Source organism: Astatotilapia calliptera, chromosome 12 (assembly GCF_900246225.1).
Source record: "Astatotilapia calliptera chromosome 12, fAstCal1.2, whole genome shotgun sequence".
Lineage (NCBI taxonomy): Eukaryota > Metazoa > Chordata > Actinopteri > Cichliformes > Cichlidae > Astatotilapia > Astatotilapia calliptera.
Window position 1 is genome coordinate 30,424,257 of NC_039313.1, and position 16,397 is coordinate 30,440,653.

Genomic DNA, 16,397 nt, shown 5'->3' on the forward strand with positions numbered 1-16,397 from the left:
GAGATCACTCTGAATATTTTTGACTTTTTAAGGACATAAAATTGTTCAAACTGAATTACAGGGAATGAGTATTGATCTAGTAACAACAGGGACTTCTAAATTTGTGAATTAATTTGTGCCATTGAAAAATACAATTAGTGGGTTATTTCTTGTTCATGTAGATTGTGTTTTATCTATTCCTTTTTGAAAAAGAGTCTCTTTAGCATACAGTGATCGCCTTTGGGTGTTTGGGTGCAAAAATCTTTAAAGAAAGAATTTTGCACCCAAATTTTATACTAGAGTAAAATGTTTCTCACTGATATAGAGTACAGTAATGTAATATTTCTGTAGACGTACACAAATATTCACAAAATATTTGCTTATGTTTTTATCCTTTATTTCCCCTTTTGGTTCTGCCCTGCAAATCATGTATCAAATATCTGTACAATAACAAAAAAACCATTCAGAACAACTTTCTATACAAGTGCATGAAAACAGTTTAAATACCTGATGATCCATAACATTTTTTTTTTATATACATGTTCATTTCATGTCGCATTGTCTCCTGTTGTTTTTCTAACCGGTAAATTCTTCTTCAGTTGGTGTCCATGTGTGACTATTAAGGTTTGTTTTAATGTAAAAGAAAAATATACAAACTTGATGTGATCATAGCCGTAGAATAACATTATAGCTGCCTCAAAAGCAGTGAAAAAGTCTCTGTACTGTGTACACATCATCTTAAATATGTACCATGAATTATTAATATATCAGAGCACCTATTTCCAGACTGTTACGTGTGAGGCTGGATCTCCCTTTAACAGCCTAATGCATTATTAAAGCCTGCAGACTGTTTGGATTTAAAGTGCCATTCAAATGATCCATCTGTCTCCTTTAAAAGAAACACAACAGCACTACATTTTTTATATGATTTTGATGGTTTTACACAGTGAATTATTTAGACTATTAATTATCCAGTAAAATCTTCTTTATAAAAACTGAGGTGACTTGAGAGACTCAATTGTACTTTTGCATTAAAAGGACACTAATAATAAATTCTAATAATATTGAATAATTTTGTTTAAATCAACAAATTTTTTGTCAAACCCTTTAGAGTTTTTAATTTCAGTTTTCCCTCTCACGTAGATCTCGTGTAAATATTTTCAAGTGAGTGAGTCAAGTTTGTTTCACACGTAGCATGAATCTCAGATGAGTGACGAACTGACTCTGCTGCATTTAAAAAAATAAATAAATAAAAATAGTTCTGCAGGAGAGTCGCATTCTAGACCGAGATAGTCAAAGGTCACATATATTGGTCTGCATAGTGTACATAGTGAACACCTTTAAAAATACAAAACTCATAAAAACATGCAAAGAATATTTGTTCAAACACATTTACTGTATTACATTTATTTATTTTTACATACTGTATAAACAAATCAATCAAAATAAATTTACAAAAAATATAGAATCTTAAAAAAAAAACAAAAAAAAAAAACAATAGAAAGGAAGGACAAAAAGGTTTCTGCCACCGATTCTGTTCACATTCTCTTCAGGAGTAAATTTACCTAAAACTAAACATTGCTCTAAAAAATTCCCCAATACCTAAAATTCTACAAGTTGCACTGGCTCTTCCGTCTGTACGGTATCCTCCTGCTGCTGTGGACTTGTGTCAGCAGTTTCTGCATCCTCGTGATCACCTGAATAAAAAGAGGGACATTTTTATATTACAAAATATTTTTACACTGAAATTAGAAAACTTATAAATTGCTGTGATGAAGTCCTACTCGATGGGATTCGATGTATCTGCACAAGTGTTGTGTGATGTCCGTTGGTTATTGGAGGCAGCCGGGGAACTGCATCTTGGAAGACTTGTTCGTCATCCGACTCCACCAGACTCAGAACGTCTCCACTGTCGTCATCCACTTGCCTGCAGAGGTGAGAATAGTATGACACGGGCGCACACGTGCAGCCAGATCTTTAAAACTGATCTTCGCCAAGTATTTGTTAGACAGTTTTGTTCAGTCCACATTCCAGAGATGGCTTTGACCAAAACCAAAGTCACCATTTTGGAATTTTTGGCCACTAAAAATCCTTTGGAGAAATGTGTTTAATGTGAATGATCATCATAAAGACCACAAGCTAAAATTCTTCAGTTTAGCAAATTAAGTTTTATATGTGCTAGTCCTCCAACTAAACAACTGCAACAATTTAGCTGAAAAACGTGTTTTACGCAGTTCTGCCATGTAAGGTGAAGAGTTTTAAAGAAGCATTTTGTTTTTAAACAAGATTGAGGCGCCAGAAGCGGAGCACACTTTCAATCACAAAACTGGAGTTTGACCCCCTCTGTGCAAGCTAAAATGTGTGGGCAGACATCAGTGACAGCAAAAATCAGTTAGAAGCTCTATGAAATGGAGCAGCTGCAAGTAGAGGTGATTTGCAAAGCAGCTTGTAAAAGCAGCAGCAAGTGTGTGCAGGCTGAGCATGGTATCAAGATATCGTCTACTGCTCAGAGGTGGAATTACTCTTAAGGGTGCTGAAGATGTATAGATGGTAGGATTTACTTTTTGTCCTTTCTCTGAGATCCTTCCATATTTGTAAAAGCACAGATGCTCAGAATTTTAGATTCCTTGTAATCTAACTTAAAAAGAAAATAATGGTAAGATTTTTAATAGATACATCTATGGTGTCAACTTCAAAATCCTACATTGCCTCGTGCTCGAGTTATTACAATTACAAGATTGACCTCTGACCTTGACCTGAGAATGAGGTCACTGAGATTGGAACTTGTCTGAAACTTTTAGTAGATACACCTATGGTATGAACTCGATACTCCTATTTCGCGTCGTTCTCGAGTTATCACATTCATAAAGTTGGGTGTACAAATGACCTGCCCACCTTCCCATCAGGCAGTGTGACCACAACATCCCAACTGCCTTTTACAGCCGAGGGGTAAAAAGAACTCCTAGAAAATAATGGTACTACTTGATGATTGGCTTGCTTTTAAATGGGAAAAAAACAATGCATTTCAAATGCAACACAGATGTGCATAAAGTACTTTAACTCAATCTATATGGACTGTGCAACTAAAGTAAGCATTTAGTATATATGACAAAAGCAAATATGAAATACTCACCCAAAGCCACCTATTGACACAAAAACACAAACACAAAGAATGGCATCAGTATTAGTAGATTTTCATGTTTAATACAGTTCCTATTAATTTAAAATGCAGATACAGCATGTGGATTGTTATTGATCAGAGGCTGACGCTATTACTGATGCAAAATTTATTTATGAAAAGAAAAAAAAAATTACCCAGGCAAATCCGGTCTCTGCTGTTGTAGACAATTTTGGCTATGATGACAGCTGACCCCATAATCAGTGCTGCTATAAATATGCCGATGACTGCTCCTGTGTACGCGGAAGAGGCTGCTGAAACCAAAAAAGGCAACAGGAGAAGCTTATGAAGTACAAAAAAGGGTGGAGCAGCAGGTTTATCTGGATTCCAGAGGCGGAGTCAACACCTGTAGTGACTAGCATGCTGTTTACACTTCTGCTTAATGTCTATTCGTTATCTCACGCAGACATTGAAAAAAATGCAAAGACATGCAAATGATCTATTCTGTAAAACTACTAATGCCAGGATATTCCTCTTATTCAAAACTCAACTCTTCACAGTGAGCTCCACTTCTAGCTCGCGTAGTCCGAGCGGGTTCTCACTGTGGCAGAAATAGAAGCCTTCGTCCTCTTTAGTGACGTTTACTATGGTCAGCTTGAAGACCGGGCCTTCCAAAGACAGGATGTACTTTGATCCAGATTCAATGTTGTCCAGTTGTAATCCCTTTCTCCATGTGGTAATTGCAGGGGGCTTGGACGTGGTCTCAGTGCATGTGAGTGTTACGTTGCTTGCCTCCAGAGCAGAGACCATTGGTTCGCCTTCAGGGAAGGGAAGCTCTGACAGAGTGAGAGAGGAGGAAAAATAAAAATAAAAATCAGATACTTTATCATTTCAGTCAGATATTTTTTTAAAAAAGTCAAATGTATTTACATTTACAAAACTTGATTTATGTGGGATATAAAGCATATGAGGAATCTTACTTGAAAAGTATTTGCCCCACTCCCAAATTCCTATTTTTTGCACATTTGTCACACTTAAATGTTTCAGATCATCAAACAAGTTTTGATATTAGACAAAGATAACAACTGCACTTTACTTGGGTTAAATAATTTCCAAGCCGACCTGGCCTATGTGGAAAAAGTAATCGCTCCCCAAACCTAACTGTTTCTACTACCCTTGGATGCAAGAACTGTAACTGATTGCATTGCTGTGGAGGAATTCTGGCCCACTCTCCTTTCCAGAATAGTTTTAATTGAGCCACATCGAGCACGAACGGCCTTTTTAAGGTCTTGCCAAAGCATCTCAATCTGATTCAAGTCTAAAAGCCTTCATTTTGCCTTTACTGAACCATTCAGAGATGGACTTGCTGGTGTGTTTCAGATCATTTTCCTGCTGCATAATCACGAGTACGCTTGAACTTCAGTGTACAACCGAAGGCTGGACATTCTTCTTCACAATTTTCTGGTAGCAGAATTCATGCTTCCATTAATTATACCAAGTTGTCTAGCCACTGAAGCACCATCGCACTACCATCAATATGTTTGTCTGCAGGTATGATGTCCTTTATATGAATGCCAGATGTAATGGGACACAACCTTGCAGGAAGTTAAACTTTTGTCTCATCAGTCCACAGAATATTTCTTTCTCTTTCTTATTGTTGAATCATGAACACCTCTGCTGAACCTAAGTGAGGCGAGTAAGGCTTGTAGTTCTTTAGATGTTGTTCTGTGTTATTTTGTAACTTCCCGTTGAGTCATCAATGTGTTCTTTGAGTAATTTTGGTATGCCAGCCACTCCTGGGAAAGGTTCACCACTCTTCCAAGTTTTCTCCATTTGCACTTAATAGCTGCAACTGTGGTTCACCGGACTCCCAAAGCCTTAGAAATAGCCCTGTAACCCTTTCCAGACTTTCAATAACTTTGTTTTTCATCTGTTCTTGAGTTTCTTTGGATCATGACATGATGTGTTGCTCTTTAAGATCTTTTAGTCTACTTCACTATGTCAGACAGGCTCTGTTTGGTGATTTAGGTTTGGCAGTAATGAGGAATGGTTGTGTAATGAAATTTAACTCAGCTTTCCAAAAAAAAAAATGTGGTTAATCAAAGTTAATTTGTGATTTAACAACTTTTTCACAATAGTCAGGTAGTTTGGATAGCTTTTTAGCTTCATCCTTGAGTTATCACATTCACAAACTTGGGTGTCCACATCACCCAAGTTTTAAGGCCGAGGAGTGAAAGCTGCACTTTGTATTTACCTGGGTTTCTGATCTGAAACATGCAAGTGTGATAAATATGCAAAAAAAGAAGAATAACAATCAAGAGGGGACAAATATTTCTGAGCAGAAAACACCAAGTTGTGGCCAGGAAACATTTCAGCACAACATTAACACTGTAAATTAAAATGAAGACCAAAAACCAGGCCTGACCACACTTAAAAACAATTTCAGCTCTCTAATTAACCCTTACTTTCAAAACTAGCATTTTGTGGTTTACTGAGGTTTGAGCCAAGATCGATAAATAAACACTGGAAATAAGCTGTCTTCTTGCAGAAACCTTACATATACTGTACAGACATGAAAGCTGTTGATCTTCTCGTCTTCTTATCCAACTCTTACCAAGAGAGCAAAAGAGCTTATGATCATACTGATCATATGTTTTCAGTAAAAACAAAAATGCTGCTTTTAAAAAAAAAAAAAAGATAAATTAACACAATATGTTTGGGGTTTTTTTGGTCTGTTATTAAGACCAAACAGTCCCTTTCTATGAGTCATGCTGGCTGATGAGGACAAAAATACACCAAAATAGCTTGCTACATGGCTAAGCTCAGAAGTGGAATTTTATAGCTTCTTCTTCCCCTCTGGTGACAGTTTTGGTACTGCAATAATATCACTGTGTTGTTTTCATGCAAAAGCTGAAGGTTTGTTTGTATTTTGGATGAATTCCAACTTCAAAATAAATGTGTTTTCAGTATTTTGACACTTTTCCACACCTTTTCTTGTTTTAAAATTTTACTTTTTTACATTTCAAAAACACTAATATCCGCTATTTGATATATCAACCAATCACTCCAGCTCTAAACCTGACATTGTTCATACTTTTTCATGACCTCCAAACTGGTTGGACTATTGCTTTGTTTGTTCAGTAAATATCAATTGCAATTTGTAAATAAATAAGAATATTTTGGAATTTTACTCATTTTGTTTGACAAAATGTCATTTTTGTTCAGTGTTTCTGATTCACAGAAGAAGGCTGATCAGAGAACAGCAACTCACATCCTGTTGCATCAACTCATTGTTTGAATAAGGCATTCATGTGATGATAACCTTTACACAACTGGGTGACTCACTAACTGCCCACATGCCCTGTGTTGTGTTCTCATGAGCACACTGCCAAGTGTTATTCTTGTCAGGGCTGGAAAGCTTAATCGAATAAATATTATGGTACTTCATATGAATATTAAAAACAATACCCAATAATTAGGATTAGTCCCAATCAAGTTACTTTTACATTTATGACGAGCATGGCAATGTTAGCCATATTTCTGGAGTAATGCTAAACATAATCAGTTTTCCTGGGTTGTGACTCTCTCACATTGTGACCAGAAATTTTTGACCTGTTGGCTTCAAGGGAGGGTGCCATCATTCTCTAAGTCAAATAAGCATTGCTCACATAGTTCCTACTCCTGCAGCACATATTTTTCCTCACATACGTCACATGATATCTGATCATGCGGATGGTTTCAGTTTACTGTGACGTTTTTACAGAAACTCTGTCCCTGAAGGAAAAACTGTATGTTAGACAAAAGTGACATTGTGTGTGATATCTTCTAAGACTTTTTTCACACACTCTTATTTTGAAAATATTATTCAACTATAGGTAATGTTCCTGTTAAGAACCATGTAATTTTATAGGGCTGTACCATATAGCTGTTTCATCAGATTTAATTGGACTTTTAAATTGAAAGATCATCTGACAAAATACCCACAATGCACTTTGCATTTTACAATTTTAAAAAACTTGAGACAAAATAATCTGGGTGTAGACCTGCACTAATTTGTTTTTTGTTTTTAATTTGAGGAGTCTGTGGTGGCCAGTGCCATCCACTGGTGTGCTGGGGCAGCAGAGGGTGGTGTACACCAACAGGCTCACACTGATCTGGAAGGCTGGTGACGTTGTGGGTGTGGCGCTTCACTCTGTGGAGTCAGTGTGAGAAAGGAGGATGGTGTTCAAGTTATGGACGAATCCTATGACTAATCAGTGATTACAGACCGATGCCCGAATTATTTTCACTTGTCATCATCTAGTAAATGTTGCACGTGATATTGTTTAACTTTTATTTTGCTTTGAGTGTATATTTTTAAATACTACAGTGTTTATTTATTTTTATTTGTACTTCATGCACTATTCTTTTTCATAGTTTGTTCTTCGTCCAAAGGGAGAGAGTATGTAATTGATTCTATTTGTTTGTTTGTTTGTTAGCATTATAGTGTCCACAGTTTTCAAGCTATCATGTTGAAATTTTGTTGATAGTAGATACCAGTAACAGCTTGAGCTGATTTGATTTTGGTGTAAATTGAGTCAAGGTCACACTTTTTGCGCTCTCTGAGTGGCCTTTTTTTTTTATTGTCACAAAGTAACTTCCTCGCTGAGAATAATAAACTATTGTGATTCTGAGTAATCAAATATACTACCTGTACAGAAGCTCAACCATGACATAAATGTGATGTCAGAACTGCAAACAGTGATTGACAGCAGCGAGTGTCACTGTGGCTTCTTAAGTCAAAAGTACATTAAAGATTCAGCATTTGCACATCTCAGGATCGTTAAGAGGCTCATTTCCCTACAACAAGCTTACCGAGGGTAAACGAACACAACTTCTCTTTTTCTGGGCCGAGGTGCTGGGGCTGGGCTGTGCAGTTCACGGTCTGCCCGTCTGACAGCGTGGAGCGGCTCATCGTAACATTGAGGCTGTCCGCCACCTGCAATGGTCCCATATCCCAACGTAGGTTTGGGGTGGGATAAACTTCTAACCAAGTGCAGGTGAACTGGACTAGAGAGATGTTCTGTGTCAGTGTCCATTTACACTCAGGGTGTCTGTCTGAGACATCTAATTAGGAGAAAAAGAAATAAAAATAAAAGCATCAGTAATGAGCAGTAGGAATGCACTCCTGAATGTTCAGGAAAGGATATTCAGATCATTTCAGTTCCATTTTATTTACGTGGAGCCAAATCACAATAACAGTCACCTCAAGCTGCTTAAAGCAAAACTCAAATTAAGAGCAAATTTTAATTGAGATTTTTCTGTTAGACCTTTACCTTTACGTGTTTTTTAATGTTTTATTTACTAAAAATATTTTGTTACATATAACAATATTACATTCATCGCTTAAGAATTCCCTCGCATTGGGTTTGCCTTGTTTTCCTTAACAAAAGCTGCACTTGAGCTTCATGAGCGCCACAAGTTGCTTCCAACTTGTGGAATGTGTTAACCCACAATGTGTTAAGTCCAAAGACATTCAAAGATGTCGGGAATGTTATGCCAGGAATGCTTGGCTTAATCAGGCCTCAAGATCCCCCATAAAGGGTTAATCACAGGTCACTGCGTGGTACGTCTATGCCAGTTAGTGTTCTTTGATGTTCAAATCGTTTTTGAAAAGCTTTGAGGTGTTCGCACAAAGTGTTAGCTTGTATCTGATCTGAAAAGCTGCTTTAGAGACTACAAGCTATTGTTACGTTTCGGTGTTGTCAGTGTGTTGTTTTTGGCGTGACTGTTATGTGTTTCCTGCTTTACTTTGAAAGTCTGTGTTATCTTAGGGTGTTCAGTTTACTTTTCCTTGTCTTGTCAGGTCTAATTTTCCCCAGCTGTGTTTCCCTCCTGTGGTCCATCCCCTGATTGCTCCTTCTATGTATTTAAGCCCTGTGTGTCAGTTGGTCATGGTCGTGATCTCCCCCGTGTTGTAAATAGTTTGGTGTTTTGTTGTAAATAAATAGTTTGTTGTAAATAGCTTTGTCGATACTTTCGTTTTGGGATTTTGGTGGTGAGCTTTAGTGGGGGGTTTTTTGTGTGTTTTTTTTTTTTCTTTATTTTTACTTTTTTCGTGTTGCACTCCGGTTGCCTAGGCCGGGGTGTAACACTATCAAGTTCTGCACTTCTATCATTCAGTTAACACATTTTTATGTATCGATCATTCGATCATGGGCTCACTTTCGGTCTGCCTGATCCTGTTACGAATTCTGTAAAGTGTTTAGAGTGCCATTGCACATTCAATCTATCCATGATTTTGTACTAAGAGAGCTTAACTTTTCTTAGAATAACAATTTCACTTTTGATACTTCACTCTTATGTCTGGGGTTGATCTAGGGTCAACCGAAACAACAGACAGTGCGCGAGATAGGGAATAGAGAGAGTAGGCAGGGTGGAGTGGGTAAAAACGAGTGTCGGGAGGGGGAATCTGATAGAAGGAGTGAAAGGGAAGATTTACAAGATAATAGTAAGACCCGATGAGATGTATGGTATGGAGATAGTGGCTCTAACAAAAAGAGTGGACGTCGAGCTGGAGTTGGCAGAGTTGTTGAGAGTGACCAGGAGGAACAGGATTAGAAAGGAGTACATCAGACAGCCCAGGTTGAGCAGTTTGGAGACAGCATTAGAGAGGCAAGGCTGAGACAGTTTAGATATCTGCCAAAGAATGAGAACAGATATACTGGATAAAGGATGTTTAAGATGGAGTTGCCAGACAGGAGGATAAGAGGAAGAAAACAGAGGAGATTCATGCAAGTAGTGAAGGAGGACATGCAGAGGGTTGGTGTGACAGAGGAGAATGATAGAGATGGGATAAGATTGGAAGTAGATGCCTAAAGGGAGCAGCTGAATAAAGAAGAAACCCATCTCTGATGCCATATTTTCCACTAATTACTAAATGTTCTGGTGAAACTTAAAGCATCTGAGTGGCCGGTCCTCCCTGAGCCTGCTTCTGCTGGAGGTTTCTTCCTGTCACAAGGGAGTTTTTCCTTCCCACTGTGACCAAAGTGCTTGCTCATAGGTGGTCACATGATTGTTGGGGGTGTCTCTGTATTTTTGTAGGGACATTACCTTAAAATATAAAGCACCTTGAGGCAACTTTTGTTGTGATTTGACACTATAAGTAGGAAGAAGAGGGAAAGCAGTTTGAGTTTAGTTATCCTGTGTAACCTTGATATAAAGCAAAGCAATCATTTATTATGATTTCATTAATGAAAATTTCTTCTTTCAAACACAGCATAAAAACCTGTAAACATTTGCATACTGTTGAGAAAAGACTGAAATAATTTGCTTAAATGGATGTATATTAGTTTACCTCTGTCTGTGCTGTCAACACATTTACATAACAATTGTGCTCAAACAAATTTTAAGAAAACACTGGAACTGTAAAACAAAGTGTTACCTGACATATAAAACAAGCCTATTATTTCCAAACATTCAGTAAAAATGGATTTGATTTTTCCGTGTTGAAAAGCGAGCTACAGGAAGTCAGCGAAAACAGGGAACAAGCTGCGTGCAAACATTTCAGGAAGTCAATTCAATGTATTGTTATCGCAGTGACTCAATAAACCGCCACAGCCTCCTTACCCTGCACATAATATAGTATTTTTTTTCCTCGTAACAGAAGCCACATAGATAAAATCATTCCACAGTTACACCACGATTAATCATGACATTCACAGTGTTTGAGTGTAATATTTTCAGTGAGGCCTGGATAGCATGTTTTGACCTTTCCTGGCATTCATTTTCCCTCATCTCAGCTGCTGGTGGGTACTGACTCAGCTTTTTTTCAGCCCATCAAAACATCTCTCAGTATGCATTTTTTGTTCCCTCCACAGCCTTGCTTGCCCTCTATCATATTCTCTCTTGTAGTACAGCAAGAGGTTAAGAGGGAAAAAGTAGTCCCCACGCCACTCTGAACTGGACTGGATTATCTTTTAATGCTTAGCTAGCAGTTTTACTAATAAAACTGTGAATAACTAAATATTTTATTCAGCTTTTCTGTCCAGGAATGTCTCCGTGCAAACATTTCAACATGTCTACAGTTTTGTAGCTTACTGACTAACATTCATTATAAACCTAAAACACTGTACTAAGTTTCTTTTTGTGGATTTGACCTCAAGTTGTACTTGAAGAGCCATTTAGTTTTTTTTTTTTATTCCCACTGAGTGAATTATAAACAAAAATGTATCTAAAACACATATTAAAAATTTAAATTATGAAATGTTTTCTGCTTTTAAGCAATATAACCCATTAATGTATAAATAAAAAAAAATAAAAAAAAAAAAAAACAGGTTTTGGTGAAGCTTACAGCACCCAGGAGTGTTTCAGCTCCACTCTCTGGCTAAATTGTCACATGCAATCTTCAAGATTTTCCTTTTGTTTCCTCTGCTAAATAATGACACCACTTTATAGGTAGGCATGCTAAAGTGAAGGATGTGTTTTTTAAATGAAAGGGGAGAATGCATAAACAGTGGGTGTGTTTATATGAAAATTATCACATTAATATCAGTACTAAAACTCAGGCCTGCATGTCAACAAACTTAAAGTTATACAGTATTCAGCCCTGCTGCAGTCTTTGCCATTAAACCAAAGCTCAGTCTTTGATTCAAACATACATAAACATACATAAAATCCCACTTTACACTGTCAAGCTTACAGTCACAGCAGATTATCCTGTTTGTGATACTTACAGTACACTAGCAGCTCCGTGCGACTGATTACTGTCACATTTGAAACAGGGTTGTGGGCCATGCAGCTGTAAACTCCTTGAGCGCTGGGCTGAATGTTTTGTATGGTGAATTCCAGGGACGATCCAGAGCCTGAAACCAGCGAGTCGTTGCTTGACGAGTCACCGCTGAAGGCCCAGGTCAGGTGCTGAGACGGGTAGGAGGAGCCGGAGCACCTTAAAGTAACGGATGAACCCCGATCTGTGTAAAGGGTCCCATTGGACAGTGCAGTGGCAGGACTGATGGATGTAGACACATTTTCTGGTCCACCTGAGAGAAATGCATACAGTGCATTAAAACTTAGTATAACCTCACTCAGAGTAACTTCTAAATTTATGAGATCAGTAAATACTGTAAGCAACTTTAAAGATATGTTTGTAGAGGAAAATATAACAAGTGTCATTATGAACCAATAAAAGCAGGAAAAACGCATTCAGTGGATCTGTCTGTCTTATTATACAATGTGTTCTGAGGTTGTCTTTGGCATATAAAACAAAAATACTCAAGCTAATTTCAGATTTTGATCCGAGCCATTCTGCAGCACATTTACTTTGATGTTTCAGTTTAATGTCCCGCTGTAGAAAGGTGCAGACACCTTGAAATTATCCTGCAAGATTCCTTGATAAACACATTTTGCCCGCCAAAACTATTCAGGAGAGAAGCAGCAAAAACAGCAACCAATCACACTTCACCCTTTGGATGATGTTTTCATGCTGGTGCCCAAGACACACAAAGTGGATGTTATTTCTGAATAATTGAGCTTCACTTTGTTCACAAAACATTTTCCTGGCAGAAGAGTGGAGTGTCAAGGTTCTCTTTAGCAAACTTGTCCTGCAGTGGTTTCATTTGGTATTAGAAAGAAAACCTACCCTTATTTTCAATTTTAGCCTAGAGCAGTACCGTTTAAATATGGATTTTAGGTTTGCAATCAATTATGAAAACCAGAAAATCAAGATAAAACAATGACTGTTACAGTCTGTTTCACAGAGAATCTCTTGTACTTTGTGTTACACCTCCACCACACCCCTTGTCTTTAACATTTGTACACACCCATTCCTTAAAGTCCAAACTTACTCCTCATAAGGCTGTGAAAGGAGTGTTTTCTCAGACAGATATGGAAAACCAAACAACTCAACAAGTAATCATATTAAATAAACTACATTTGCCAAACTCAGCATGATGACAATTCTCTTCCATAATCAAGTAGCCTGATGTCCAACCATGATTCTATCTAGTAAGCTTCAGAGCACAGATGTTAACTGGCTCCCACTACTACTTAACACTTCAGCTGTTACTCTCTTTTCTGAATGATGTTACACTCTTGAAATTTCTAATATATCGACGCGTGATCACAGAACCATCAAATGTTTTGTTGCCAATAGCCAACAGTGTCAAAAGAAACCTGAGAAAAACTAATTGCTAATTAACTGCGAATCAAACGCTGACCTGCCAGAAACCAATCATCCACCACTGCTGTCCATAACAGCAACCAGTGTTGGTCAAGTTACTTGAAAAAAGTAATCAGTAACTAATTACTGATTACTTCCCGAAAAAAGTAATCCTGTTACTTTACTGATTACTTATTTTCAGAAGTAATTAGTTACTTAGTTACTTTTTAAAACATGATTTATCCCGGAATAGAGATAGATCTTTCAGCCCAATTCTACTTTTTCTGCATAATCCATCATATAAAATGTAATCAAATGAAAAAGTCTCTTTTTAAAACTTTTATTAGTTTTAATCTTTTAACTTCTGTGTTTTACGTGCATCTATTTGAAAGGTGAGTGTAAACACAAAAAACTATTTTATTTTATATGCTGGAATATGCAGAAAATAGGTTTAAATGTTAAACAAATTTCTTCCAGTCAGAGAATGTTGCATATAATTTAATATTTGCCTCATGCGTGAAGTTAAAAGATTAAAGCTAATAAAACTAGTTTCAAAAAGAGACTTTTTCCATTTGATTACATTTTATATGATGGATTATGCAGAAAAAATAGAATTGGGCTGAAAGATCTATCGCTTTATTACCTACTCAGGTTGTAAATCATTTTTTTAAAAAGTAACTATGTAACTAATTACTTTTGAAAATACTTTTTGGGGAAGTAATCAGTAATTAGTTACTGATTGCTTTTTTCAAGTAACTTGACCAACACTGGTCATGAGACACTCTCGCAAAAAAAAGAAAAAAAAAAGAGAAGAAAATCACGGTTTTAGTAACGGAGTAACGCAGCGTGCTTACGGGAAAGTAACAGTAATCTAATTACCTTTTTTGTAATAGTAATCCCTTACTTTACTCGTTACTCAAAAATGTAATCGGATTATAGTAACGCATTACTTGTAACTGCCCATCTCTGACTGCAACCTACATATACCCAGAAGTACAAGGTATTCAGTGTATTCAGGACCAAGAAATATCTCAAGACAGATTTTTGAGCTTTTTGTGGACCAATGAGATGGTGTGTGACTCTTGATGGACTAGATGAGCGAGCCACAGCTGGACCAGTAAACAGCTCCACTTTGAATCAGGCACCAGGAACCTGCAGGTAGGGTACTGGTGTGGGCTGATGTTTTAAAGGTGAGCTAGTTGGATCTTTTTTTTTTTTTGGATGAAAATGGACTTGAAATGAGCACCCACGCCTACTGACAGTTTTCAGAATCTTTCTTCAAGCAGCGATAGAGGAAAAAGTCTGCATTTTTCAAGAATGTCGTGGGCGACCGTGGCTCAGGGGGGTTGGGAAGCGTATCTGTAACCGGAAGGTTGCCGGTTCGATCCCCGGGCTCTCTGTCCTGGTCGTTGTGTCCTTGGGCAAGACACTTTACCCTACCGCCTACTGGTGTTGGCCAGAGGGGCCGATGGCGCAATATGGCAGCCTCGCTTCTGTCAGTCTGCCCCAGGGCAGCTGTGGCTACAACTGTAGCTGCCTCCACCAGTGTGTGAATGCGAGAGTGAATGAATAGTGGCATTGTAAAGCGCTTTGGGTGCCTTGAAAAGCGCTATATAAATCCAATCCATCATTATTGTTATTATTAAGAAGACTGATCAGGTATTGCAGTACTCCACTGAGTGGTTAGCTGATAAAGACCTTAAAGATCAAAGAACGATGACCATAGCCACCTTCTCAAAGTGTAGCTATAAGCGCTTTACAAATAGACCCATCCATCTTCTTAACCTCAAATTCAGGGTCACAGGGCCGTGGGAAACAGTCTCATTTGTCGCTGTCCATAAGGCCAGGTACACCCCTGACACGTCAGCAGTACATGACAGGGCAAACACATGAAGACACACTTACATTCATGTTCACTTACATTCACACCTATGGCTAATTTAGACACACTAAATAAACAGTATGTATGTCTTTGGACTGTGGAAGGAAGCTAGAATATTCTGAGAGAAGCATGCAGCAAAGTGAAGGCCTGGCAAACTCCACATAGCACATTTAGACCCATCTACAAAAGTCAGCCGCTGTCGAGAACTGGCCCACATGTTATGTAGATGAACCAGTTTGCATTTGCTAGAAATGTTCCAAGAATTCAGGCAAGCAACACCTACATTACCTCACCGTGAAGAGCTCATTGTTCAAAATGTGCGCATACACTTACTTGTTACTTGAAGCAGCACACGTGCCAGGAAGGAGCTGTTGTCAGATAGTGTGGAGTTGCACAGGTAAATCCCCTCATCTCCAGGCATCGTCGCGCTGATGTTCAAACTCCCATCAGGGTTCACGATGAGGCGCCGAGTGGGATCTCCGCCTGTAACGATTTCCCGTCCATTTTTGGTCCATGTCGTTACCACGGGTGTTACTTTACCTGCCGAGTAACACGGAAGTACAACGATGTCACCCGGTGAAGCTGACAGGGCCGTTTCGCTTGAGACATTACCCGAAACTTCCGCTGTAACGAGATCAGCTGAAAGGAAAAGAAAAAAAAAAGATTGAAGCGGGGTTTTTACACTCACCTGTGTTTTCCGAGTCGATCCGAACTCACCTGTTGCAGAAATATACAACTGCAGAAGCGCTAACGTTGCTACTACCTTCATGATAACTTTCCTACATTGCCTTCAGAAATGAGTGAACAGTTGCGACTTCTAGGTCAAACCTGTCTGACTAGTCCACCTGCGGGAGCACCTCGGTGATACGCAGCAACACACCGGGCACCGGTCTGCCCATTACACACCACAGCACACGGAACCCAGTGTCGGCAGATGGCAGCGGTCTGACATGATCCGACTTCTGTCCTTCTCTTAGGCTTCACCAAGATTTGGTAGAGGTGCTCTGTTTACATGAGCATGCCAAGCCGGAAACTTTACCAGGACAGAAACCACACCCTGACCTCACCTTCTTAAAGGTGCAGTAACACCACAGCCATTTGTTTTACTTTTCTTTTTTCTTATCGCAGGTAATAAATTAGCTCATTTTCTTGCCTTTTTTAAAGGTAGTAAAAGAGATTGTAGTCAGAAAAGATGGATGTCAGGCTGTCATTGTAACAAACGGACATTATAAATAGGGCTAAGATAATACAAAAACATAGATATCACTGATAGATATCAT

At 38.3% G+C, this 16,397-nt stretch overlaps 1 protein-coding gene across 2 annotated transcripts; it reads right to left on the reverse strand.

Moving 5' to 3' along the window:
• Positions 1-1,473: 1,473 nt before the first annotated feature.
• On the reverse strand, positions 1,474-16,138 carry vsig10 (V-set and immunoglobulin domain containing 10). Of its 2 annotated transcripts, none has more exons than XM_026188162.1 (9): positions 15,835-16,138; positions 15,451-15,756; positions 11,812-12,117; positions 7,952-8,203; positions 3,649-3,933; positions 3,295-3,408; positions 3,113-3,122; positions 1,764-1,906; positions 1,474-1,676 (listed from the first exon to the last, which is right to left on the reverse strand). In XM_026188162.1, the coding sequence occupies exons 1-9, from the start codon at positions 15,884-15,886 to the stop codon at positions 1,582-1,584; spliced, it is 1,563 nt and encodes a 520-aa protein (XP_026043947.1). In that variant the 5' UTR covers positions 15,887-16,138; the 3' UTR covers positions 1,474-1,581. The 2 variants fall into 2 exon arrangements, with proteins under 2 accessions (XP_026043947.1, XP_026043946.1); XM_026188161.1 differs by having other exon boundaries at positions 1,475-1,676; positions 3,295-3,411; positions 15,835-16,135.
• Positions 16,139-16,397: the final 259 nt, after the last annotated feature.